Source organism: Dicentrarchus labrax, unplaced genomic scaffold (genome assembly GCF_905237075.1).
Source record: "Dicentrarchus labrax unplaced genomic scaffold, dlabrax2021, whole genome shotgun sequence".
Taxonomy (NCBI): Eukaryota; Metazoa; Chordata; class Actinopteri; family Moronidae; genus Dicentrarchus; species Dicentrarchus labrax.
Genome location: NW_026136710.1, coordinates 822,083 through 850,070, shown reverse-complemented (window position 1 = coordinate 850,070; position 27,988 = coordinate 822,083). Strand labels below are relative to the sequence as shown.

The following is a 27,988-nucleotide window of genomic DNA, read 5'->3' as shown; positions in this document are numbered from 1 at the left end:
GCAGAATCAATAATAAGTTATTTTCTTACATTGTTATTATTATTCAATTCAATTACATTTTATTTGTATAGCGCCAATTCATAACAGAAGTTATCTCAGGACACTTTTCAAATAGAGCAGGTCTAGACCGAACTCTTTATAACATTAATTACAGAGACCCAACAGTACCACCATGAGCAAGACCTTGGAGACAATGGCAAGGAATTTGTCACTTGTTGTTGTTGACAACATGGAACCAGCTCCTGGTTCAGGAGGATCAGAGCTCACGAACCGCTCAGCTGGCTCGCACACACATTATTGTTTAATCTTAAAACTTATAGAAAGGCCCTCTGTAAGCCCAGAGGAGCCTATTACTCAGCACTAATAGAAGAAAATAAGAACAACCCTAGGTTCCTCTTCAGCACTGTAGCCAGGCTGACAGAGAGTCACAGCTCTATTGAGCCACATATCCCCATAAACTTAAGTAGCAATGACTTCATGAGCTTCTTCTATAATAAAATTATTACTATTAGAGAGAAAATTAATCACCAACTGCCATCAACAGTTATCAGTGGCTCTCCAGGTTCAGGGACTTTTGCTAATGTAAACTTAGATATATATTTAGACTATTTTTCTGCTATCGATCTTCATCAGTTAACTTCAATCATTTCTTCATCGAAGCCATCAACCTGTCTATTAGACCCGATCCCAACTAGGCTGCTTAAAGAAGTTGTTCCCTTAATTGGCACTTCTTTACTGGATATGATTAATCTTTCTTTATTATCAGGATATGTACCACAGTCCTTTAAAGTAGCTGTAATTAAACCCCTTCTTAAAAAGTCCACTCTTGACCCAGGGGTTTTAACCTCCCTTTCCTCTCTAAGATTCTGGAGAAAATAGTCGCCATAGAGTTGTGTGACTTTCTACATAACAATAGTTTATTTGAGGATTTTCAGTCAGGATTTAGAGCTCATCACAGCACAGAGACAGCTCTGGTTAAAGTTAATAATGACCTTCTGATTGCTTCTGACAATGGACTTGTCTCTGTACTTGTATTATTGGATCTTAGTGCTGCATTTGACACCATTGACCATAATATTCTTTTACAGAGACTTGAGCATCAAATTGGCATTAAAGGAACCGCACTAAGCTGGTTTAAGTCATATTTATCAGGTTGTTCGCAGTTTGTACATGTTAACGATGAATCTTCAATAAATACTACAGTTAGTCATGGAGTTCCACAAGGTTCTGTACTTGGACCAATACTATTTACTTTATATATGCTCCCTTTAGGCAACATTATTAGGAATCACTCCATTAACTTTCACTGTTATGCAGATGATACGCAGTTATATCTATCAATCAAACCCAATGAAATTAATCAATTATCTAAATTACAAACATGTCTTAAGGACATAAAATCCTGGATGACCTGCAATTTTCTGATGTTAAACTCAGAAAAAAACAAAATTCTTGTTCTTGGCCCCAAAAACCTTAGAGACACACTGTCTAAAGATATAGTTACTCTAGATGGCATTACCTTGGCCTCTAGCATCACTGTCAGGAATCTTGGAGTTATCTTTGATCAGGATTTGTCATTTAACTCCCACATAAAGCAGACCTCTAGGACTGCCTTCTTTCATTTACGTAATATTACAAAAATTAGAAACTAATCCATGCATTTGTTACTTCAAGGCTGGATTACTGCAACTCTTTATTATCAGGTTGCCCCAATAAGTCCATTAAAACGTTCAAATTAATTCAGAACGCTGCAGCACGAGTACTGACAGGAACTAGAAAAAGAGATCACATCTCTCCTGTACTAGCTTCTCTGCATTGGCTCCCTGTAAAATGTAGAATAGAATTTAAAATCCTCCTCCTCACCTATAAAGCTCTTCATGGTCAGGCCCCTTCATATCTTAAAGAGCTCATAGTACCCTATTACCCCTCTAGAACACTACGTTCTCTGAATGCTGGGCTACTTGTGGTTCCTATAGTCTCTAAAAGTAGAACAGGAGCCAGAGCCTTCAGTTACCAAGCTCCTCTCCTGTGGAACCAGCTTCCAGTTGTGGTTCTGGAGGCAGACACCCTCACCACATTCAAGAGTAGGCTTAAGACATTCCTCTTTGATAAAGCTTATAGTTAGGGCTGGATCAGGTGAGTCCTGAACCATCCCTTAGTTATGCTGCTATAGGCCTAGACTATCGGGGGATTTCCCATGGTGCACTGAGCTCCTCCCTTCCTCTCTCTTTCTGCACTCATTCATGTTCCATTAATGCATGTTACTAACTTCACTTCTTCCCCGGAGTTCTTGTGCTTTCTCGTCTCGCAGGTTCTTATTGATCCTGGTGGAGCCTCCTGCCATGGTCCTGCTAGATTGCCATTGCCAATACTGTTGTTGCTGTGCACCTGTCTGTCTCTCTCTCTCTCTCTCTCTCACTCCAACTGGTCGAGACAGACGACCACCCACCTAGAGCCGAAGGATCTGTCCTAGGTTTCTGCCTTTTAACAGGCAGTGTTTCCTTGCCCTTGTCTCCAAGGTCTTGCTCATGGTGGTACTGTTGGGTCTCTGTAATTAATGTTTTAAAGAGTTCGGTCTAGACCTGCTCTATTTGAAAAGTGTCCTGAGATAACTTCTGTTATGAATTGGTGCTATACAAATAAAATTGAAATGAATTGAATTGTTGTTGTTGTTGTTGTTGTTTACCTGCAGAGCCAGTCAATCTTAAAAACTCCACCCAGCATCTTGGCGTTCATTCCAGCAGGTAGAACCCAGTGGATCGGAGATCCTCCATGATGAGACTCAGACGCCAAACGAGCGAAACCTAAAAACGCAGCAGACATCATCAATTTAAAACCAACGAAGAAGAGGAAGCAGCAGCAGAAGAATAATGAGTCACAATCTTATTATTATATTTATATTATATTATGTTATTATATTTATATTACTATATACTACATTATATATATAATATTTATATTATTATTATATATTATATTATAATATATTATGTTATTATATATATCATATTATTATTTATATTATTATTATATATTATATTATTATATTTATATTATTATTATATATTATATTATAATATATTATGTTATTATATATAACATATTATTATTATATTTATATTATTATTATATATTATATTATAATATATTATGTTATTATATATATCATATTATTATTATATTTATATTATTATATTTATATTATAATATATCAGTTATTATATATAACATATTATTATTATATTTATATTATTATTATATATTATATCATAATATATTATGTTATTATATATAACATATTATTATTATATTCATATTATGTAAAGAAATCTTCCAACCTTGGAATTTCCCGCTCTCCCTCACAGAGAAGACGAGGACGACGCTCCTCGCTGAGCGGAAAGCTGCATTCAGCTTCTTCTCATTCACCGGCAGCGTTGACCAAACGCCCTGAACACCAGCAGCATATTGATTAGCATATTGATTAACATATCAACTTATTGATCACACATTAACATGTAAACATCAGCTGACCTTGGCTTTGGCCAGAGAGACGTTCTCGTGGTTGTTGCTCTTTATGAGGAAGAATCGAGCGTCTCGCAGGATGTAACGCAGCTTACTGGTTGGATCTGAAACAGGAAGAGTAATCTGATTACTCTGCTGACTGGAATCTGTTCACTGGCTGTGATCTGATTACTTTGCAGCATTTAACATGTACAGTGAAATAAAGATGGCCGCCTTACTCTCCATCCCTTTGCGAACGGCTCGGACCGACGACGACAGCTTCTCCCGCTTCTTCTCTGAACCTTTCACAATAAAAGCACAGCATTAACTCAAAGTGAGCTATTTGATTTTATATGAATGTTATTGATTAAACTGGACCGTTAATTGCTTCTTAACCTCAGGGATCAATACATATAATTGATTACAATATACAGAAAAGCTTTACATTTAAGCCTTTTGTTGTCACGGTTACCTGAAGCCTCGGAGGCGGAGCCTGAGTGCACGGACTCTCCATCATCAGAGAAGCTGACAGAGGAGGCGGAGCGTGAGTCACCAGCCTCACTGCGGGTGTCGTAGTCGTTCCCTTCGCCGCCACGCCGCTCATACTCCTCCTCTTCCTCCTCCTCGTCTTCCTCCTCTTTCTCTCCCTCCTCGTCCTCCTCCTCCTCCTCCATGCCCTCCTCTTCCTCCTCCTCCTCTTCATCCTCCTCTTGATCCTCCTCTTCCTCTTCCTCTACGTGAGAGGCAGCTGGGGAGGAGCTTCCTGACCCCGGCTCTGAGCCGTACTCTGCTGCTGCCTCCTCTTCTGATTGGTTGTCCTCCTCGTGGGGGGAGGGGCTCACCCGCCTCAACTTCTGACGACAAACAGGAAATGAAGATGGCGGTCAGGAAATGTTTTGTAGTGAATGTGTTCTGTACATTAGCAGTAATAGAAGTATTATCAGTACCTGGCTCAGACCCTCCAGGCCTCTCTGAGACTCTCGCCGACGTACTTCCTCTCCCCCGCGGCTTCTCGGCGCCTCTCGGGCTCCACGGCGCCCCTTTTGCTCCTCGTAGTATTCGTGGCGGTATCCGCCACTGGCAGCAGTGTGGCGGCCGCGAGGACTGGAAGTCACTTTCTTTGACGAGGAGGAGGAGAGAAGTGGACCCGGGGCTCTCTTATTGGTGGAGGAGGACCTGGAGGGGGCGTGGCAGGATGAGGGACGGAGCCTCTTCAGATCCTGGCTGTCAGCGCGCTCGCTCTTCCTCTTTGTTCCTGACAGACAGAACGGAGGGTTTAGTTGACACGACTACAGTTTCACTTGTAGTACTATTAGAACTATTAGTACTATTATTATTATTAGTAGTAGTAGTAGTACTATTATTATTATTATTATTATTATTATTATTAGTAGTAGTAGTACTATTATTATTATTATTATTAGTAGTAGTAGTAGTAGTAGTAGTAGTAGTACTATTATTATTATTATTATTATTATTATTATTATTATTATTAGTAGTAGTAGTACTGTTAGTAGTATTATAATTATTATTATTAGTAGTAGTAGTAGTACTATTAGTAGTATTATTATTATTATTAGTAGTAGTACTAGTAGTAGTAGTAGTACTATTAGTAGTATTATTATTATTAGTAGTAGTAGTAGTACTATTAGTAGTATTATTATTAGTAGTAGTAGTAGTACTATTAGTAGTATTATTATTATTATTAGTAGTAGTAGTACTATTAGTAGTATTATTATTAGTAGTAGTAGTAGTACTATTAGTAGTATTATTATTAGTAGTAGAAGTAGTACTATTAGTAGTATTATTATTATTATTATTAGTAGTAGTAGTAGTAGTAGTACTATTAGTAGTATTATTATTATTAGTAGTAGTAGTAGTAGTAGTAGTACTATTAGTAGTATTATTATTATTATTATTATTATTATTATTAGTAGTAGTAGTAGTAGTAGTACTATTATTATTATTAGTAGTAGTAGTACTAGTAGTAGTAGTAGTACTATTAGTAGTATTATTATTATTAGTAGTAGTAGTAGTAGTAGTACTATTAGTATTATTATTATTAGTAGTAGTAGTAGTAGTAGTACTAGTAGTAGTAGTAGTCTATTAGTAGTATTATTATTAGTAGTAGTAGTAGTAGTACTAGTAGTAGTAGTAGTACTATTAGTAGTATTATTATTATTAGTAGTAGTAGTAGTACTATTAGTAGTATTATTATTAGTACTTATTATCTCCAGAAGTGATTCCTGACAGCTCCTTTTGTCTTTCTGCCCCTGGCTAAATAATCCTCGTGCTGTTTCGTGTGGTGCTTTTTTAAATGTAGGATTGTGTTCGTAGTGTTGTACGACGCGAGGGAGCTTCCTCCTCTCTGAATCACGGCTTTGCTAGCTGGCTGCAAACTGCTGAATGGATTTCCTGAGCGGGAGCGTGTCTCATGACTCTGTGTCTCATTGAGCCGCGCCTCCGTTCAGGAAGTCCATTCCACAGTTTGCAGCCAGCTAGCAGACTGGCCGGCAGGAATCACCTGTGGAGTCAGTCAGCAGACAGCGTTAAAGCGCAGACATGGCTCATGGATATCGGAAATCTGCGCAGGTTGGATCGGGAAAATCCGATACAAGAATTACGCTGGAATCGGTCCCGATACTGGATCGGATCGGCCCCATCCCTAGTATCAGTAATATCAGTAGTATTATTAGTATTAGTTTTATTAGTACCTTTCTTGTCGCTGACGTCTCGCTCAGTCTCGGGGTTGTACAACTCGTCGTCCTGATCTGGAGCTTCAGTCAGAATATCTTCCAGAACGTTCAGTTCTCCATCTGCAACAAAAACTTTATTTTAATACCCCACAGTTTACAACCAATAAAGCTTTCATTATGATTGTAACATAAAAGGTGTAAGGGGGGGCAATAGTGGAGGGACGGGGCAACAGTGGAGGGAGGGGGCATTAGTGGAGGAGGGAGGGGGCAATAGTGGAGGGAGGGGGCAATAGTGGAGGAGGGGGGGCAATAGTGGAGGGAGGGGGCATTAGTGGTGGAGGGAGGGGGCAACAGTGGAGGGAGGGGGCATTAGTGGAGGGAGGGGGGGGCAATAGTGGAGGAGGGGGGGGCAATAGTGGAGGGAGGGGGCAATAGTGGAGGGAGGGGGCAATAGTGGAGGGAGGGAGGGGGCAATAGTGGAGGAGGGAGGGGGCATTAGTGGAGGAGGGAGGGGGCAATAGTGGAGGGAGGGGGCAATAGTGGAGGGAGGGGGGGGCAATAGTGGAGGGAGGGGGCAATAGTGGAGGGAGGGGGCATTAGTGGAGGAGGGAGGGGGCATTAGTGATAACACAAAGGGCGGTGTTAACAAGGTTTGGCTATAAAGTCATATTTTTCTTATAAGAAAGTATTGATCAGATCAGTCACATGCCGCATTGATCAGACCCATTGATCAGATCAGTCACATGCCGCATTGATCAGATCCATTGATCGGATCAGTCACATGCCGCATTGATCAGACCCATTGATCAGATCAGTCACATGCCGCATTGATCAGATCCATTGATCAGATCAGTCACATGCCGCATTGATCAGACCCATTGATCAGATCAGTCACATGCCGCATTGATCAGACCCATTGATCAGATCAGTCACATGCCGCATTGATCAGATCCATTGATCAGATCAGTCACATGCCGCATTGATCAGACCCATTGATCAGATCAGTCACATGCCGCATTGATCAGATCCATTGATCAGATCAGTCACATGCCGACATTGATCAGATCAGTCACATGCCGCATTGATCAGATCCATTGATCAGATCAGTCACATGCCGCATTGATCAGACCCATTGATCAGATCAGTCACATGCCGCATTGATCAGATCCATTGATCAGATCAGTCACATGCCGCATTGATCAGATCAGTCACATGCCGCATTGATCAGATCCATTGATCAGATCAGTCACATGCCGCATTGATCAGATCCATTGATCGGATCAGTCACATGCCGCATTGATCAGATCCATTGATCAGATCAGTCACATGCCGCATTGATCGGATCAGTCACATGCCGCATTGATCAGATCAGTCACATGCCGCATTGATCAGATCCATTGATCGGATCAGTCACATGCCGCATTGATCAGCCGGTGTTGAACTCATGTGATTAAATGAGTTGAACTCAAACGGAGTAGAAACAGCAGATTTCTGAATGGACTCTGGTGTGTTAGCTGTTAGCTGCAGCGGCTAATGGACGCCATAATGAATGACAGAGAACACGTCGACGAGCCGCTGCTGCTCCACCGACTGTTAGCTGACTCACTGATTATATATCGACTGATCGATTGTTGCTGATCAGCAGAACAAAGACAGCACACATGCTAACAGCTAGCTGATGCTAACAGCTCGTGTCTCACCTTTGTCCTCGCGCCGGTCGGCCGCCATCACAGCCGCTGTGACGTGTCCTTTCTCGCGCTCAATTAACGATGCGGATCGATCAGGTTTCTGATCAATTTAAAGAGGAAATAATCAGAAAATCAGGCTGAACGCCGCAGAGAAAGAAAATGGCGACGGGAGGCTGTTGTTGTGGAGTCTTCTTCTTCTTCTTCTTCTTCTTCTTCTGCTGCTGCTGAGAGACGGAACCATCGCCACCTGGAGGACCGGAGCAACTTCCGGTTTGTTTATTAACTTTATTAAGTAAACAAAACATTCAATAACTTCCAGAACCTGTAAAACACGTCACTGCATTTACATTGTATACGTCATATAACGGAATTAATGTTCAAAATAAATCTAAAAAGTCATAATTGAGTGAACTGAATATTATTATTAATAATATTATTAATATTGTTGAATAATGTTGAATCTGTGTTGAAGGACAACAGGTGTAATAACCAGCGTTAGTTACTCAAAAAATGTGTTACTCATTACCCTTTTATAAAGTAATGTAATTACTTTACTTTTTATTATTTATTATTATTATTATTATTATTATCTTTTATAAGCTACTCTTTGTGCTCTTGTTATTTTTTATTCTGCCCTTTCTGTATGCTGTTGCAAACTGCAATTTCCCCATTGCAGGACAAATAAAGGTTTTCTTATCTTTCTTATCTTATCTTTTACTCCCTGCCAACAGTAATTAGTTACATTACTAGTTCTTGAGAAAAGTAATATTATTACTCAACACTGGTAACAACACAGTGTTTAATGATTATAACACAGGTTATAAGTTCATTCGACATGTATTCAGTTTCCCTTGAAGACCAAACAAATAATAATAATAATAATCAAATAATTCATAAGGTTGCTAAACTTTTGTCTCTGACTTTATTCACATTCATTCTTTAATTAAAGCTTTGTGCAGATATTTTTATTTTATCATTTGTTTTTTTATTCTTGTTCTTCATGAGTTTATTTTGTTTCTTTATTATTCTTATAAATTATTAACATTATTTCATGTTCTACACGAGTCAGTTGTTCAAAATGTGTTATTCATTTTTATTTATCACATTTATAAAAACCTTTTTCTAAAGTGAACTGATTTAATATGTAAATTTAAATGATAAGTTTATTAGTTTAGAGTTAATAAAAATACATAACAATGGTTTGTTTTATGATTAACAATCTCCTGCTGTGTTTCATTGATTAGTTTATGGATCAGAAATTTACTGAAGATACAATCTGATGACACAGTTCCGATGATAACCCTGTCTCACCTGTACCTGTCTCACCTGTACCTGTCTCACCTGTACCTGTGTGTTTGTGTTAAATATTAAAAACCATTGGATACGAAATCAACCAGATTTATTGAACTATTGGTTACAAATAAATTATTGATCATCAAACTGAGTAACTGCAGCTGACTGAGAAGTGTGAAGGGTTTTATTTTGAAAATCCAGTAGAGGAAGTGTTTGCTGTTGACTCGAGCAGCTTCCGCGTGCGGTCAGACCGCAAGTCCACGTCATAACAGGGAGAACTGAAGACAGACTCAGTGAGACCCGGTCCCAGAGTGAGACCCGGTCCCAGAGTGAGACCCGGTCCCGGACTGAACCGTCTTTAATTAAAACCGGATCTCCGGACAGGAAATGGCGGACGAGGCCACGCGCCAGGCGGTGTCTCAGATCCCGCTGCTGAAGACGCACGCGGGGCCGCGGGACCGCGCGCTGTGGCCGCAGCGGCTGAAGGAGGAGTACCAGGCCCTGATCCGGTTTGTGGAGCAGAACAAGGGGGCCGACAACGACTGGTTCCGGCTCGAGTCCAACGCGGACGGCACGCGCTGGACGGGCACGTGCTGGTTCATCCACGAGCTGCTGCGCTATGAGTTCCGGTTGGAGTTCGACATCCCGGTCACGTATCCGGTCACCGCGCCCGAGGTGGCGGTCCCGGAGCTGGACGGGAAGACCGCCAAGATGTACCGGGGCGGGAAGATCTGCCTCACGGACCACTTCGCGCCGCTCTGGGCCCGGAACGCGCCGCGCTTCGGTCTGGCGCACCTCATGGCGCTGGGACTCGGACCGTGGCTCGCTGTGGAGGTCCCAGACCTGATCAGCAAGGGGCTCGTGGTCCACAAAGAGCAGCAGCGCGACGCGGCGGCGGAGTGACGTCACCGGCCCACCAACACCTGAGCACGAGGGCCGGAGAGTGACCGACAGTAAAAGCGACGAGAAAATGAACAGAGTTTGGTGGAGAGCGAGAAGTTATCAGTTTCTGTCAGCATGGGCAGGAGGCTGGGGGCTGGGGGCAGGAGGCAGGGGGCTGGAAGCAGGGGGCAGGAGGCTGGAAGCAGGGGGCTGGAGGCAGGAGGCAGGGGGCTGGGGGCTGGAAGCAGGGGGCAGGAGGCTGGAAGCAGGGGGCTGGGGGCAGGAGGCTGGAGGCAGGGGGCCAACATGCAGCTCTTATGAGTTCATATGAAACGTTTAGTCAGGACTTAAATAAAAACATTTTATTAGAATAATTATTTTTCTGTGAAACACAAACGTTGTGAGGTTTGATTTCAGGACAAAATGAGAAATATGTTTGAAGACAAACTGGAGTTTTTATAAAATCATTCAAACATTTATTTACATAAGTATTAATTCTCTATTAATGTAAAATAACAAACAAGTACAACAAATAAAAGTTATGAGAAAAACCTTTCTTCATGTCTCATCTGCATCAATAATACTGTTAAACTTCCAGTAAAAGCAGGGTCCCCAATATCAGTCTGTTTGCTGTCTGTTTACTGTTCACGTTCAGTGTCAGAGGAAAAAGAACGACCTGAAATTTACCGTAAGTTACCTGATAGTCGTCAAATTTACTGAACAAACTGAAGAGAAGCAGCAGAGAACTTCCATCTGTGCTGAAGGAATTAAAGGCCTGTCCCCAATAAAGGCCTGGGCTGTTTTGTTCTGAAGTTTTACGGTAATAATTAATACTCAGGGAGATTCAATAAACACATTTTAGTTGTTTATTTCCATTCAGTTGCGTGAGCTTTGATATTTATTCACATTTGAACTGATTGACTGTGATCAGAGATCAATAACATTGACAACAGGCAATACATGGAGCCGTTATTGTTACAATATTCACAAATGTGAGCAGAGAGTTTGAGTAACTAACTCGTCTGTGATCAGATTTATACATATATGTACATAGATCTGTCGGGGGGGGTAGGAGAGATGGAGGTCAGGCGTCTGCGTGCCTCTGAAGGCCTGAGCAGGGTCATGGCAGGGTTAGCTGCGGCGTGCCAGGAACCAAAACCGGCAAGAAAACCTCGTCAGCCTGGCCTCCATGGGACCTGAACTGATCATCGTTTCCAACTCTTGGAGCAAATACACTGCTCAGACATTAATATGTAGGTCTGCATTTACACATTATGAATCTGATTACACACACACATTGAGATACACACATTTACAAATAGTTGTTCTACAGTAACTGCTCCATAGATCGATGACTACTCCATCCATAGATCGATAACTGCTCCATAGATCAATAACTGCTCCATAGATCGATAACTACTCCATCCATAGATCGATAACTGCTCCATCCATAGATCGATAACTGCTCCATAGATCGATAACTACTCCATAGATCAATAACTGCTCCATAGATCAATAACTGCTCCATAGATCGATAACTACTCCATCCATAGATCGATAACTGCTCCATCCATAGATCGATAACTGCTCCATAGATCGATAACTACTCCATAGATCAATAACTGCTCCATAGATCGATAACTACTCCAGCCATAGATCGATAACTGCTCAATAACTGCTCCATAGATCGATAACTACTCCATCCATAGATCGATAACTGCTCCATCCATAGATCGATAACTGCTCCATAGATCGATAACTACTCCATAGATCAATAACTGCTCCATAGATCGATAACTACTCCAGCCATAGATCGATAACTGCTCAATAACTGCTCCATAGATCGATAACTACTCCATAGATCAATAACGTATCGACTCCACTGGACTCAAATGGAGGCCGTCTGTTGCCATGGTGACATCAGTCTGTTTATGCTCAGTAAACCTGAATAAGCTCCGCCCACTCCGCTGGAGGCCACATCCCATTTTCCTGCACGTTACTAGGCGACGACTTCCAGTCCCAGCTCCTAACTGGGACGCTCCAGGTGGCGCCGTAGTTCGCTGTCACGTAGTCGAGTGTTTCACACGGGACTCGAACCTTCAGCTCCAGAAGCTCCGCCCAGCAGAGCGAGAACCGCGGGAACTCGTACCTGAGAGAGAGAAACACTCGTATATTAGTATCTTAGTTACCAGTGATTGTCTATTATTATTTATTGTTTAATTTATGTATTATTCTATTTGATTATACTATTGATACATCTATTGGTCTTATTTATTGGTTAATATATATTAATATCTTTGATTATTTTTTAAATGTGATTCACTTGAACTTCCTGCCACTCTTCGCCTGCGTTCCTCCATTCCACACAATGTCTCCGTCTTCGTAGAAAAAGAAAATGTCCAGTTTGACGTCGTCACTCAGGAAGGAAAGTTCCAGACTGTCCTCCACCTGTGCTTCAAAATAAAACACACACCTGCTTCACAATAAATGTCAGACAAATTCAGAATCTGCTTCACAACAGCGTACGGACCGTGTTAATCAAATCAGTGAAGAATATTAAGTTTCAACCTTTCCAAACTTGTGTTTGAGTGGCAGACCGGCGTCCCTGAACGCTGCCACGATGTCCCACCTGAAGTCTGCGATGAAAATCCCGATATCAACGTCACGACTGTATGAGATAATACTGCACTGCCTGAACCAGCCTGCAGGGGGCGAGAGACACCCATAGACACAGGGAGAGAGAGTCGTAATTCTAGCGTGTTATATGTTGTTGTACTGTGATACTGTGATGCTAGCGTGTTATATGTTGGACTTGTCTCTGTACTTGTATTATTAGATCTTAGTGCTGCATTTGACACCATTGACCATAATATTCTTTTACAGAGACTTGAGCATCAAATTGGCATTAAAGGAACCGCACTAAGCTGGTTTAAGTCATATTTATCAGGTTGTTTGCAGTTTGTACATGTTAATGATGAATCTTCAATAAATACTACAGTTAGTCATGGAGTTCCACAAGGTTCTGTACTTGGACCAATACTATTTACTTTATATATGCTCCCTTTAGGCAACATTATTAGGAATCACTCCATTAACTTTCACTGTTATGCAGATGATACGCAGTTATATCTATCAATCAAGCCCAATGAAATTAATCAATTATCTAAATTACAAACATGTCTTAAGGACATAAAATCCTGGATGAGCTGCAATTTTCTGATGTTAAACTCAGAAAAAAACGAAATTCTTGTTCTTGGCCCCAAAAACCTTAGAGACTCACTGTCTAAAGATATAGTTACTCTAGATGGCATTACCTTGGCCTCTAGCACCACTGTCAGGAATCTTGGAGTTATCTTTGATCAGGATTTGTCATTTAACTCCCACATAAAGCAGACCTCTAGGACTGCCTTCTTTCATTTACGTAATATTACAAAAATTAGACACATCCTATCACAGACAGATGCAGAAAAACTAATCCATGCATTTGTTACTTCAAGGCTGGATTACTGCAACTCTTTATTATCAGGTTGCCCCAATAAGTCCATTAAAACGCTCCAATTAATTCAGAACGCTGCAGCACGAGTACTGACAGGAACTAGAAAAAGAGATCACATCTCTCCTGTACTAGCTTCTCTGCATTGGCTCCCTGTAAAATGTAGAATAGAATTTAAAATCCTCCTCCTCATCTATAAAGCTCTTCATGGTCAGGCCCCTTCATATCTTAAAGAGCTCATAGTACCCTATTACCCCACTAGAACACTACGTTCTCTGAATGCTGGGCTACTTGTGGTTCCTATAGTCTCTAAAAGTAGAACAGGAGCCAGAGCCTTCAGTTACCAAGCTCCTCTCCTGTGGAACCAGCTTCCAGTTGTGGTTCTGGAGGCAGACACCCTCTCCACATTCAAGAGTAGGCTTAAGACATTCCTCTTTGATAAAGCTTATAGTTAGGGCTGGATCAGGTGAGTCCTGAACCATCCCTTAGTTATGCTGCTATAGGCCTAGACTATCGGGGGATTTCCCATGGTGCACTGAGCTCCTCCCTTCCTCTCTCTTCCTGCACTCATTCATGTTCCATTAATGCATGTTACTAACTTCACTTTTTCCCCGGAGTTCTTGTGCTTTCTCTTCTCGCAGGTTCTTATCGATCCTGGTGGACCCTCCTGCCATGGTCCTGCTAGATTGCCATTGCTAATACTGTTGTTGCTGTGCACCTGTCTGTCTGTCTGTCTCTCTCTCTCTCTCTCACCCCAACTGGTCGAGACAGACGACCACCCACCTAGAGCCGGAGGATCTGTCCTAGGTTTCTGCCTTTTAACAGGCAGTTTTTCCTTGCCCTTGTCTCCAAGGTCTTGCTCATGGTGGTACTGTTGGGTCTCTGTAAATAATGTTTTAAAGAGTTCGGTCTAGACCTACTCTATTTGAAAAGTGTCCTGAGATAACTTCTGTTATGAATTGGCACTGTACAAATAAAATTGAATTGAATTGAATTGAATGTTGTTGTACTGTGATGTTAGCGTGTTATATGTTGTTGTACTGCGAGGCTAGCGTGTTATATGTTGTTGTACTGTGATGTTAGCGTGTTACCCAGACAGGTGCCACTGCTGAGCCAGAAGGGGATGTCGAGGTGAGCGAGTGTTCGAGCGGCCAAATGAAGCAACGACTTCACTTTTCTCCTAAAATCCACCGCCTCCGGAGACGAGTCATCAGGGTAGAGCTACATTCACACACACACAGCGGGGAGAGAGAGATATCCATTACTAATTACTGATAATGTGTAACCAATCAGAGAGCAGAATACAGACAGAGGGCAGCTGGTATTATTGGTATCATCATCTAAAGCTACCAATAATCAGAAAAGTCTGAAAATTGACCGGGCTGACAATCGATCTCTATCCATTTCCAACTATTAGTTTCCATTCGGTTTCTTGCTGTAATTAGTGTGATTAGTGGTGAAAGCAGCAGAATGTGACCGCTGTTGGACCCACAGGTCAAGTTCAGCACTCACCCTGATCCATATATTCATTCATCTATTCATTTAATTTTTTACACCATTTCTCTGACCTGCAGGAAGTTGCGTGCGTCACGGTAACGGCACTCCAGGAAGTGGGCGTGTCGCTGCTCAGACAGAAAGCGGGAAACGTTGTGCGGGATTCGAACATCGAGGCCATCCAGCACCGTCAGGACAAGTTCGGGCCTGCAGGGGGCACCAAACGACCAATGTTTAGTTTCCCCCCAAGCGAATCAACGTATTTCTGATTCTTACTGAACGAGACCAAGGTACATCTTCTGTGGTTTCATTTACAGTAGAACTTTACAGACCCCATAAGATTTAAACAGCTCAATATGACACAGATAAAGAAGAAATCGACCAATCACAGGCATTGATCCACACAAACATAACAAGCTCTAGTAACTGCAGAGAGTCTGTGTGTAATATAATATTATAAAAATATGAATTCGTGACATCATCATACCAGAAAAGAACAAAACCAGTGAAATGTCATGATTCTTAATACCAATACCAATTTGGTACTATGGTAACAAACAAAAACAACCAATAAATCCCATAAACTCAAATGAATGAGCACTGGACTCCCTGACTGGTCCCACACCAACAGACTGCTCTGCACTGTGTGGTCTGACCCCTTTCTATCAGAACCAGCATTAACTGTTTCAGCAGTTTGAGCTACAGTAGCTCGTCTGTTGGATCGGACCACACGGGCCAGCCTTCACTCCCCACCTGCATCAATGAGCCTCGGCCCCCCATGACCCCGTCTCTGGTTCTGTTCCTTCCTTGGACCACTTTTGATAGGTACTGACCTCTGCAGACATTTCTGGTACGGTGACATCACTAGCCCCCAGTCAAACAGCTCATTAATAATTGACACATAATTAATGTTGGAAGCATTTGAATCCACAGGAGGAAACAGAGAATATATAATGTTTTGTTTGTGGTCCAGGGTCTGAGGTCTTTCCTCAAAATTTTACACACAATATCCTATAATGACAACAGGAAAAAAGTTTGTTTGAAATTTTTGCAAATTTATTTAAAATAAAAAGCCCTCAAAAAGAACTGCCGCCACTATGCTTCACCGTGGGGGTGGTACTGCCGCCACCATGCTTCACCTTAGGGACGGTACTGCCACCACCATGCGTCACCGTGGGGACGGTACTGCCACCGCCATGCGTCACCGTGGGGACGGTACTGCCACCGCCATGCTTCACCGTGGGGACGGTACTGCCACCGCCATGCTTCACCGTGGGGACGGTACTGGTGATGAGTGGTGCCTGGTTTCCTCCAGACATGATGCTTGGCATTCAGGCCAAAGAGTTCAATCTGTGTTTCATCAGACCAGAGTATTTGGTTCCTCGTGGTCTGAGAGTCCTTCAGGTTTTACTGAGGAGTGGCTTCTGTCTGTCCACTCTACCATACAGACCTGATTGGTGGAGTGCTGCAGAGATGGTTGTCCTTCCCTCTCTCTACAGAGCAATGCTGGAGCTTTGTCAGAGTGACCATCAGGTTCTTGGTCACCTCCCTGACAAAGGCTGTTCTTCCCCGATCGCTCAGTTTGGCAAGGCGGCTTTAGGAAGACTCCTGGTGGTTCCAAACTTCTTTCATTTACAGATGATTGAGGCCAGTGTGATCATTGGGACCTTCGAAGCTGCAGAATGTTTTCTGTACCCTTTCCCAGATCTGTACCTACAATCCTGTCTCGGAGGTCTACAGACAATTCCTTGGACTAATATAGACAGGTGTGTGCCTTTCCAAATCATATCCAATCAAATGAATTTACCACAGGTGGACTCCAATCAAATTGTAGAAACATCTCAAGGATGATCAGTGGAAACAGGATACACCTGAGCTCATGGCAAAGGCTGTGAATACTTCTACATCTGATTTCTTCGTTTTTTATTTTAATTAGCAAAAATTTAAAAAAAAAAAAAAATTTCACGATGTCATAGGATATTGTGTGTAGAATTTTGAGGGAAAAAAAATATTTAATTAATTTTAAAATGTGGCTGTAACATATCAAAATGTGGAAAAAGTGAAGCAAATACTTTCCGGATGCACTTTATTGTGAGAAATCACGTCTAATATCTGGTTTTCACCTGTCGTAAGCTCCAGCGTGGCGTCCGTAGTCGAGCAGTTTGAAGGGAGCAAAGCTTCGGTCCATGTCGGCTTTAAGGCGTAACGCTCCGTGCCACAGGTAGTTCCCGCTGCGCTCATACAAGAACACTACCTGGGACAAAATACAAAATAAAAATTTACAACAACCACAATACAGTGACATCTCAAACAAACAACGTTCAGTGAAGAGACAAAACACACCTGAACACAAAGTCGACTGATCAGGTCACACATAGTTCTTTTTAAATGAACCAAACTCTTACAGTGCATTAATTCCTGATTCAAAGTGCATGTTCTCCTGTTTAGGGAACCTTTCACACAATTTTCTGTCTGAATTCTGTATTTTTTATTAATCATTTTTAAACAATCAGACAGACTTAATATTCTTATCTTCTTCTCATTGTTCTATCAGACATTTATTTACTAATTTTACATTTAGTTTTCTCCACAGAAGTGAACCAAATACTGAGCTATAAACCTACTGTGCATATATTTTTAAAATGTTCTTACAACCCTTAAAATCAAGAATACAAATAAAACTGAACTGAACTGAATTGAATCGGTTGCTATGTGGTTGCTATGTGGTCGCCAGGTGTGTCTAGGTGTCAGCAGGCAATGTAGCACCACCCACCTGGATAATGTAACCATGGAGGCGGAACAGGAAGTGCAATGGGATTGCCTCTCCCGATAGGGTGTCCAGACTGGCCAGTCGCGGGTCCTCTCCTCGCAGCTCCAGCAGGTCGAAGCCTTTTTGTTCTGCAGCCAATAGGAAGCCGGGCTAACAGAGAACAAAACTCATTAAATAAATGTAGAAATATTTATGTACCAACACAATAAAGTCATACAAAATATATATTACATTTAAAAGCACAAAGATTCTCATTGTTATTTCCCATTTTGTGTCGGGACCATGAACACATCACACATCACACACTCACGTCATACTTCCACAGGTTGGCGTGCAGAGCAAAGGACGTGACTGGTCGGCCGGTGCACAGGAAGCTGCAGTGCGGCTCACGCACCAGCCTGTCGCGCTGCCGCAATGCATCCTGGGAAAGCAGCGTGAGCGCGGCAGTGTCAATGAGGAAGAGCGGGAGGCCGAAGCGCTGCGCTACCGCCAGAAACAGCTTCACCGTCTGCTGCATGGAGACATACAAAGGACGGTTACTATGGTAACGGGGAGGGGACGGGACCAACAGTCACAACAGTAGTGCTGACTCACCCATTGGACGTCATTGGCGCTCAGGTGACCTGTTCGGCTCAGGATGTGAGGGCCGGGCTGCAAAAGAAAGGCATGATGGGAAATTCTAACTAAAACAGGATAATTTTGAAATGTAGACACATTTTATGTTCAGTCTCCTGATTGGTTGGTGGCGATCTGACACTCACATCCTGTTTGATTCCAAAAAATCATAATTATATGTAATGATTAATATTAGCTTCTACTAATATTTATATTATATGCACTGATATAAAACGTAAGATAATAAAAAATGTTAATTAGGGACCGAACGTCTAAGCCACGCCCCCCAGAATCAGCCCCCAGGACACGTAAGGCCCATGATGAAAATTGCTGTGGTCATTTTGACTTTTTGGGCTTGTATTTGAACGAACTCCTCCTAGCGAATTTATCGGATCTGCTTTAAAATTGGTCAGTATAGTCAAAACATGGTGCTGAATGAACACTGTTCAATTTGTAACTGTACGTTGAAGGGCGTGTCCGTGGCGCGCCGTCAAAGTTGGCCATTTTTAAGTCTGTGGTCATTTCCAGTGAATTTTCGCCTTGTATTTGAACAAACTCCTCCTAGGGAATTTATCGGATCTGCTTCAGAACTGGTCAGTACAGTCAAAAAATTGTGCTGAATGAACGCTGTTCATTTGCTGACTCTACGTTGAAGGGCGTGTCTGTGGCGTGCCGTGAAAGTTGGCCATTTTGAACGAATGTCACACTGTGATGTCATTTTTGGCATTTCAGGGCTTCTATTTTCACTAACTCCTCCTACAGGTGCTATTGGATGTACTTCAAAATTGGTCAGTGCAGTCAGTTTTTTTCGTCCAACATTGTGCCCGTGGCGTGGCGTCCCGTGGCATCCAATTTCAAACCTTCGCCATGAAAGAGGGATTCGTCATAACTTCTGTGTACATGATCCGACTGGGTGTTGCATATGCGCATGTGTAAGTGTCCATGGGTGCGTGGGTGCACATAAGCCTGGAGAGTCGCTTCGTCTAGCCTCTCAATCAGTGCCTCAGTTCACATGGTGTCATCGCGATAACACAGCAGGTTGCCATGGAGACGTCCCTGATCGGGTCCTAAACAGAGTCAACTATCAACAGGTGTCCGTGAGGGAAGGGAGGGAGGATCTTCTATAGCCAAGTATCTATTATACATATGCTATATATCATTTCATATCTCAAATATATATATATGTGTGCACATATTATATACAGTGGGTACGGAAAGTATTCAGACCCTTTTAAAATGTTCACTCTTTGTTTCATTGCAGCCATTTGCTAAAATCAAAAAAGTTCCTTTTATTTCTCATTAATGTACACTCAGCACCCCATCTTGACAGAAAAAAACAGAAATGTAGAAATTTTTGCAAATTTATTAAAAAAGAAAAACTGAAATATCACATGGTCATAAGTATTCAGACCCTTTGCTGTGACACTCATATTTAACTCACATGCTGTCCATTTCTTCTGATCCTCCTTGAGATGGTCCTGCTCCTTCATTGGAGTCTAGCTGTGTTTAATTAAAGTGATTGGACTTGATTAGGAAAGGCACACACCTGTCTATATAAGACCTTACAGCTCACAGTGCATGTCAGAGCAAATGAGAATCATGAGGTTGAAGGAACTGCCCAAGGAGCTCAGAGACAGAATTGTGGCAAGGCACAGATCTGGCCAAGGTTACAAAAGAATTTCTGCAGCACTCAAGGTTCCTAAGAGCACAGTGGCCTCCATAATCCTTAAATGGAAGAAGTTTGGGACGACCAGAACTCTTCCTAGACCTGGCCGTCCAGCCAAACTGAGCAATCGTGGGAGAAGAGCCTTGGTGAGAGAGGTAAAGAAGAACCCAAAGATCACTGTGGCTGAGCTCCAGAGATAGCAGTAGGGAGATGGGAGAAAGTTCCACAAAGTCAACTATCACTGCAGCCCTGCACCAGACGGGGCTTTATGGCAGAGTGGCCCGATGGAAGCCTCTCCTCAGTGCAAGACATATGAAAGCCCGCATAGAGTTTGCCAAAAAACACACGGACTCCCAGACTATGAGAAATAAGATTCTCTGGTCTGATGAGACCAAGATTGAACTTTTTGGCGTTAATTCTAAGCGGTATGTGTGGAGAAAACCAGGCACAGCTCATCACCTGCCCAATACAATCCCAACAGTGAAACATGGTGGTGGCAGCATCATGCTATGGGGGTGTTTTTCAGCTGCAGGGACAGGACGACTGGTTGGAATTGAAGGAAAGATGAATGCGGCCAAGTACAGAGATATCCTGGAAGAAAACCTCTTCCAGAGTGCTCAGGACCTCAGACTGGGCCGAAGGTTCACCTTCCAACAAGACAATAACCCTAAGCACACAGCTAAAATAACAAAGGAGTGGCTTCGGAACAACTCTGTGACCATTCTTGACTGGCCCAGCCAGAGCCCTGACCTAAACCCAATTGAGCATCTCTGGAGAGATCTGAAAATGGCTGTCCACCAACGTTCACCATCCAACCTGACAGAACTGGAGAGGATCCCCAAATCCAGGTGTGAAAAACTTGTTGCATCATTCCCAAGAAGACTCATGGCTGTAGTAGCTCAAAAGGGTGCTTCTACTCAATACTGAGCAAAGGGTCTGAATACTTATGACCATGTGATATTTCAGTTTTTCTTTTTTAATAAATTTGCAAAAATTTCTACATTTCTGTTTTTTTCTGTCAAGATGGGGTGCTGAGTGTACATTAATGAGAAATAAAATGAACTTTTTTGATTTTAGCAAATGGCTGCAATGAAACAGAGTGAAACATTTAAAGGGGTCTGAATACTTTCCGTACCCACTGTATACATATTATTATTATTATTAGGGATGCACGATAACTTTTTTTTTAATACCGATAACCGATAACTTTCAGCTCCTAAAGGCTGATACCGATAACCGATAACACACACACATACATAATATATATGATCATGACCTAAGATCATGACATCAATACAATGAACAAACCCAAAAACACTTTTGTTTTTAAATGTTTAAATTTAAATGTTTATTTTTTCCAATGAAAAACTATTGGCAAGCCTCTCAAAAAAAAATAAAGGCCCCTTGAACTGATGCAAATACATGCAGCGGGATTACAAACTGAAAAAGTGCATTCCAGAAGTTCAAAAAAATAAATATATATGGAAAATTGATGCACTGACACAAGTTAGATTTAAACATTTCTATGTAAACAAACTGAAAAAGTGAATTCCATAGTAACGAAAAATTAAGTTTGAATGATTTTGGCTTATGGTTCCATTCAAATGAATACCTTTTCACTAAAGTAAATGAGGTTCAGTTGTTTTTTTATATATATATATATATATATAGAGAGAGAGAGAGAGAAGATTCCGCTAGCATTGTCAACCATAGCCACCATAGCCATGTGCGCACCAGAGCCAATCACTGCAGAGCCCACCCCCATGACACACCTTAAGAAACACACTGATCTAACGTTATACCTGCAGCGGCGCGAGCGGCTTTATACCTGCAGCAGGTTTTGCCGGCTGTTCGGTCCCGTTCTGTGAATCTAAACTAACTGTTGTGGATTACTGACACTGAACGAGTCCGGACCGAGTCTGTTCCGGTCTGAGGAGATCCGGATATGTGAGGACAACAAACTGGAATCGGAATCTGTGGACGTTCGTCTGTAGCTAGCTGCTACACCTTCAAACACAACCTCATTTGGCCATCCATGAAAAAGCTACTTAACCTCCCACTTTTCTATAGCAATACATACTTCCTACGGGCACTGCACTAGTTTGTTACAAATAACAAGCGACCTGTCTTCTTCAGAAACAGACAACGCCGTGTTGTCTGTTTTCAAACGTAAGCACGCTGTGCTGCATTCATGGTAATGTATACGGTATAATTATCGTGCACCCCTAATTAATATTATTATTATTATTATTATATACTGTTATTAACAATAACACTACCTTCATATCATCAGTACTTTTACCACCATCTTGCAACTACAACTTCTTTGCACCTTATCTACCGATTTATCTAAAACCTCAAGTATTTGATTCTATTTAAGAATAGTGGCTGCTATGACGACCCAATTTCCCTTCTGGGATTAATAAACTCTATCTTATCTATCTATCTATCTATCTATCTATCTATCTAATAAATCCTTTCATTTGAACGATATATTTAATTTAATGTTTTAAAATGGATTTCTTTATATTTGGGGGGAATTTTGTTCTTATAACCAATAAATTGGTTTTCCTACTTTTCAATTAACCAGTGTGAGAAAAGAACAGAGCCAAATTTAATATTTTGTAATTGAGGTACTGGTTTGTTGCCACTGGCATCTTTTCTGTCACATTCTTATAATCTTTCATGGAACAAGCCAAATTATATTTATTGTTAATAAACGTGAGAAGGGTTAATTTGTATGTTTGCTCTGGAACTGAAAAATAAATCAACCTAACAACATGAAACCTGATTATTGATCACTGTGACCGACCTGCTGCTGTAAACTCATTAGGGCTGCAACGATTCCTTGAGTACCTCGAGTAACTCGATTCCAAAAAATTATCGAGGAATTTCCTCTACCTTGAAGCCTCGTTTAATTAAATTTAAAGCTCACGTTTCGCACAGATCCTTTTTAGTGTGACACAACGTGCTTACGTCACAGGCTATGTATCCCCTACAAAGCGGAAGAAGATGGAAGCGGGCTTTTGGTGACGCGTGTCAACAGTTTTGCTGGGACCAAAAACAGTGAAAAAGCGAAAAGTAATAAGAGGAAGAGACAGAAGATGTCGAAGGTGTGGGATCATTTTAAATTAAAAATGAAGGACAACATCGTGGTGTGTGTACATTGCAAGATGGAGCTGGCGTACCATAACAGCACGACTTCAATGCTGCAGCACCTCAAAAGAAAACACCCATTTGACGACATGAGCGGGCGACCACATCCACACCATCAGAGCGTTTGTTTTCAGCAGCAGGTAACATTGCTTCAAAGAAGAGGGCAAGCCTCAGCCCTGAGCATATAGATATGCTCACCTTCCTTCACTGCAACCACGTGCTCCTAATGGCTTGAACACGCAAGTCAAGAGAGACTGTAAAGGGGGTGTAAGACTCTTGTTCCAAGTCCCGGTCCACAGCCAAGCATTTCTGTTGAAACGTATTGGTTCTGATTCTGAATATGAAGTTGCACAATTTAAAGGCAGTCCTTAAGAATCTGTATTTTTTATTTTATTTTTGATACTTAGAAAAAATAAGTGGGAAACAATTTTATTTATTTTTATTTAATTTTATGTCTCAGGAAATGTTAAGTTTGAAGTAATTTTATTTATTTTTGTTGGAAATTTTGACTGAAACGGTTTACTACTTTGCATAATATGTATAATAAATAAATGTCAATTTTTCTTAAAAAGGAAACAAATTGGTTGTTATTATTAAGTGATGATCCGTCTTGTTTTCTATTGTATATTTATAATTGGGCTCTAATTGGGCAAAAGTATGTTTTATCCGATTACTGGATTAATCGATGGAATATTCGATAGAATACTCGATTACCAAAATATTCGATAGCTGCAGCCCCAAAACTCATTTATGTTATTTTAAGTTTAGTATTATTTTTCACTTTTCAACAATATCACTCCATCACGTGTCCAGCAGTGGATAATAAAATATTTCAGATCAATATTTTTATCGATAAAGAATCAAAGTTTATTGGTCACAGTGCTTCTCACCTTGCTGACGTATTTCCGGTAGTAATAGAGCTGGAACAGCAGGAACACGGAGCTGCTGACGATCAGCAGCGATAACACGGCTGTCCGGTTCACACGAGGCATCCGGTAACCGCACGCGGTAACCCGCTTCTCATGACGTCAAACCGAAGCTCTCTGCTCGGGATTAACGGCGGCAAAACCACACAGCGGCGCGAAAAACACTGAGCTGTCTGCGGCGTCTAGCTGCGCCGCCATCTTTAAAACAAGCCGAAGAGGAGGAAGACCGCTTCCTGTTGGGACCTCCACAGTAAAAGCATGACCGCTTCCCGCTGGGACCTCCACAGTAAAATATTAGAAGTATGTAAATTAGTGAAAATAAGGTCTATGTAAAGTGGCATTTTTTAAAACTCACAATAAGAATACAATGAATAAGAAAAGAGTGTGTCTGTTTATTGTTGGCACATACTGTATGTATTGATTGTTGTTATAAGAGTAGCGTGGCTCCTTTAAGGGATAGAGCAGTGCGCACGTGCAGAGACAACGTGTGTGTGGTAGAGCAAGAGCGAGCGAGCGGGAGTGTGTGAACTAGAGACTGGTTAGCGAAAGTTATTAGAGAGTTTAGCAGTGAATGTACAGTTTATGTCACAGTTGTCAGTGAATAAAGGCTGTCGCTTCTCAAGGACAAAGTGGAGCCTCTGTGTGAGTTGTTTGCCAACTGCTGGTAATAAAGTGAAGGGGGTTAGCCCCGAAGTTAGCGTCAACTTCAGCCCTGGAGGAAACTCTCCCCTGTGCTTCCCGACTACGGTCTGGGAGTCGAACAGGAATGGTTAACAATATGTTATTGGTTATTATATCTTTTACATATTCCAGATTCAAGATTCAAGAAGCTTTATTTATCCTGAGGGAAATTGCTGTGCAACAATTGCGATACAAAAGTGGAGAAGTAATACAAGAGTAAGAATAAAGCTAGCATAAAAATAAAACAAGTAACTAAATGCAACAAAGTGCAAAGCACAATAGGATAAAGCTAACAGAAAATAAAGTACAACAGTAACTAAATGCAACAATGGCACAAAAATGACAGTTAACATAGGTATATATAATATACAACAATACGCACTGTGCAGTTAGCCGCATCAGTTGTAATAAAATAAGTACAACTAAATATAGTGAGCAATTGTTTAAAGTGATTAAGTGATAAAATAGTAAAATATATAATATATATAATAATAAAAAAAAGTGATGAGTGATATGATGGGTAAAAATGGTAAAGTGACATTTGCTCAGGGCACAGTGTCTCCACTGTCCCTCTCTCGGGCCGGAGGTAGATGAGTTAAACAGTCTGATGGCCACAGGAAGAAAAGACTTCCTCTGGCGTTCAGTGTTACATCGGGGGGAATGAGTCTGTTGCTGAAGGTGCTTCTGCTCGAGGTTAGCACCTGGTGGAGAGGGTGAGCGTTGTTGTCCAGGATACTGTGCAGTTTACACAGCATCCTCCTCTCAGACACCACCACCAAAGAGTCCAGTTGGACCCCCAGGACGGAGCCAGGCTTCCTGGTGATCCTGCTGATCTTCTTGGCGTCTGCTGCCCTCAGCCTGCTGCCCTCAGCCTGCTGCCCTCAGCCTGCTGCCCCAGCACACAACAGCAAAAAAGATGGCACTGGCTACCACCGACTGGTAGAACATCCTTAGCATGATGTTACATACATTGAATGACCGGAGCCTCCTCAGGAAATAGAGTCGACTCTGGCCCTTCTTGTAAACAGCCTCAATGTTCTTGGCCCAGTCCAGTTTGTTATCCAGGTGTACTCCAAGGTATTTGTAATCCTGGACAACATCCACAGTCACACCGTTGATGGAGATGGGTGCGGGGGCAGATTTCCTCCTGCGGAAATCCACCACCAGCTCCTTAGTCTTGGTGGAGTTGCACACCACTCGACGAAGGAGTCCACAACGCCCCTGTACTCCTCCACCTTCCCCTCACTGACACAGCCAACAATTGCAGAGTCGTCCGCAAACTTCTGCAGGTGGCAGGACTCAGAGAGGAACTGAAAGTCCGAGGTGTAAAGGGTGAACAGAAAGGGGGAAAGAACAGTTCCCTGTGGAGCCCTAGTGCTGCTGACCACAGTGTCAGACACACCGTCCTGCAGTCTGACATACTGTGGTCGACCCGGCATCAGCTTACTCCCCAGCAGAGCAGGCCGGATGGTGTTGAACGCACTGGAAAAGTCCATGAACAGGATTCTCACAGTGCTTCCCGGTCTGTCCAGGTGGGCGCAGGCACGGTGGAGCAGGAAGATGATGGCGTCCTCCACTCCTACTCTCGGCTGGTAGGCAAACTGAAGAGGGTCCAGTGATGAGCTGACCAGGGGCCGAAGAAGTGACAGGACCAGCCTCTCCAGGGACTTCATCAGGTGAGACGTACGCGACACCGGTCTGTAGTCGCTGGAGACATGCTGGGACATGCCTTCTTCGGTACTGGTACCAGGCAGGATGTCTTCCACAGCACAGGGACCCTCTCCAGACTCAGGCTCCGGTTGAAGATGTGCTGCAGGACTCCACTCAGCTGGGTTGCACATGTTTTGAGGACCCTCGGGCTGACACCGTAGGGACCTGCTGCCTTGCCTGGGTGGAGTCTGCAAAGCTCCTTCCTCACCTGTTCTGCAGTGCAGGTCTGTCTGCCGTGTGTGTTGATGGGAGTGGGGAGACGTGATGGTGGTGGGGAGAGGACAGGTAGGGCGTAGTCAGGAAGGAAGGGAGGGGGAGGGGGGGGCATCAGTGCTGGAGGTTTGGAGGTGGATAGTTGTAGAGGGGCTGGGGGAGGGGTAGTCCGGAGCCCTTTCATCAAATCTGTTGAAAAACAGATTCAGCTCATTGGCTCGTTCAGTACCACCTCCTATTGTCTGGCTGCCAGATGGTTTGTAGCCAGTGATGCTCCTCATGCCGCTCCACATGTCCTTCAAGTTGTTCTGCTGGAGTTTGTGCTCCAGCTTCCTCCTGTAGCTGTCTTTGCCCTGTTGGATCATCTCCTTAAGCTCCCTCTGAACCCGCCTCATCTGCTCCCTGTCCCCATCTCTGAAGGCCCTCTTCTTCTCATTCAGCAGGACCTTGATGTGTCTGGTGACCCACGGCTTTTTATTGGGGAAACAGCGTACAGTTACTGTAGGAACAACACTGTCCACACAGAAGTTGATGTACCCCGTTATGCAGTCCGTGAGATCATCAAGGTCCTCTCCATGCAAATCACAGTCTGTTCAAAGCAGCCCTGCAAAGCTTCATTGGTCTCCTATGTTGTGCTCATTGTCTTTACTAGTGATGGCAGTGCGACACTGAAGCTTCAATACGTGCTTCAAACCCTGATCTATAACTCCATAGAATCACTGCTTTAAAGCTTTGGTACGAAATAAATCACGTGACATATGACATCCGAAGCAGCAGCTGCTTCATTGCCTGAATGAATCAGCTGACTGGTTCGCGGTCCAATCAGGCGATTCCCTGGCACCACCTCGTCAACACTTTATAATGTAACCATGGGGAATGTGAACTCGCTGCTGAACAAGATCGACGAGCTGTCCACGCTGAACAACCAGCGGATCTACCGTGAGAGCAGCTTGTTCATCTTTATGGAGACATGGCTAAACCACCTTGTATCGGATGCTTACATGGACCTGCTGGGATTCACTGCCGTGAGAGCTGACAGAGACACAAAAAGCAAAGGTGGGGGACTCATCATGTATGTCAACAACCGCTGGTGTAACCCAGGACGTATCTCCGTAAAGACAGTCTCATGTTGCCGGGACCTCTAGCTGTTAGCCTGCGGCCATATTATCTGCCGAGGGAGTTCAGTCATGTGATCACCGTCTGT

General features: G+C 42.6%; 3 protein-coding genes across 4 annotated transcripts in view; 1 reads left to right on the top strand and 2 right to left on the bottom strand.

Moving 5' to 3' along the window:
- The window catches only part of ythdc1 (YTH N6-methyladenosine RNA binding protein C1), an 18,813-nt gene extending 10,718 nt beyond the window's left edge, over positions 1 to 8,095 (bottom strand). The window contains exons 1-8 of the mRNA XM_051412085.1: positions 7,898 to 8,095; positions 6,216 to 6,317; positions 4,449 to 4,756; positions 3,974 to 4,355; positions 3,741 to 3,803; positions 3,532 to 3,626; positions 3,339 to 3,447; positions 2,687 to 2,804 (exon numbers count right to left, since the gene is read on the bottom strand). Of these exons, the coding sequence (XP_051268045.1) occupies positions 2,687 to 2,804; positions 3,339 to 3,447; positions 3,532 to 3,626; positions 3,741 to 3,803; positions 3,974 to 4,355; positions 4,449 to 4,756; positions 6,216 to 6,317; positions 7,898 to 7,925 (1,205 nt within the window). The 5' untranslated portion in view covers positions 7,926 to 8,095. The remainder of the gene's footprint in view (positions 1 to 2,686; positions 2,805 to 3,338; positions 3,448 to 3,531; positions 3,627 to 3,740; positions 3,804 to 3,973; positions 4,356 to 4,448; positions 4,757 to 6,215; positions 6,318 to 7,897) is intronic.
- Positions 8,096 to 9,351: 1,256 nt separating this feature from the next.
- Positions 9,352 to 10,153, top strand: ufc1 (ubiquitin-fold modifier conjugating enzyme 1). The gene has a single exon (XM_051412084.1). The coding sequence runs from the start codon at positions 9,566 to 9,568 to the stop codon at positions 10,079 to 10,081; it is 516 nt and encodes a 171-aa protein (XP_051268044.1). The 5' UTR covers positions 9,352 to 9,565; the 3' UTR covers positions 10,082 to 10,153.
- A 254-nt stretch (positions 10,154 to 10,407) lies between these two features.
- fktn (fukutin) lies at positions 10,408 to 24,409 on the bottom strand. 2 transcript variants are annotated; one of them, XM_051412075.1, is made up of 10 exons: positions 24,145 to 24,409; positions 18,412 to 18,468; positions 18,128 to 18,328; positions 17,821 to 17,967; positions 17,171 to 17,301; positions 15,122 to 15,254; positions 14,645 to 14,774; positions 12,629 to 12,762; positions 12,384 to 12,508; positions 10,408 to 12,209 (listed from the first exon to the last, which is right to left on the bottom strand). In XM_051412075.1, the coding sequence occupies exons 1-10, from the start codon at positions 24,244 to 24,246 to the stop codon at positions 11,996 to 11,998; spliced, it is 1,374 nt and encodes a 457-aa protein (XP_051268035.1). In that variant the 5' UTR covers positions 24,247 to 24,409; the 3' UTR covers positions 10,408 to 11,995. The 2 variants fall into 2 exon arrangements, with proteins under 2 accessions (XP_051268035.1, XP_051268036.1); XM_051412076.1 differs by having other exon boundaries at positions 18,128 to 18,325.
- Positions 24,410 to 27,988: the final 3,579 nt, after the last annotated feature.

What these genes read in the sequence shown, in the direction of transcription:
- fktn (XM_051412075.1), bottom strand. Translation starts at nt 24,246, where the DNA reads ATGCCTCGTGTGAACCGGACAGCCGTGTTATCGCTGCTGATCGTCAGC. An exon ending in GCGCCAATGACGTCCAATGG is followed by an intron (nt 18,329 to 18,411) that starts GTGAGTCAGCAC and finishes GTCTCCATGCAG; the next exon opens with CAGACGGTGAAGCTGTTTCT. An exon ending in ACGCACGCAACTTCCTGCAG is followed by an intron (nt 14,775 to 15,121) that starts GTCAGAGAAATG and finishes GTGTGAATGTAG; the next exon opens with CTCTACCCTGATGACTCGTC.
- ufc1 (XM_051412084.1), top strand. Translation starts at nt 9,566, where the DNA reads ATGGCGGACGAGGCCACGCGCCAGGCGGTGTCTCAGATCCCGCTGCTG.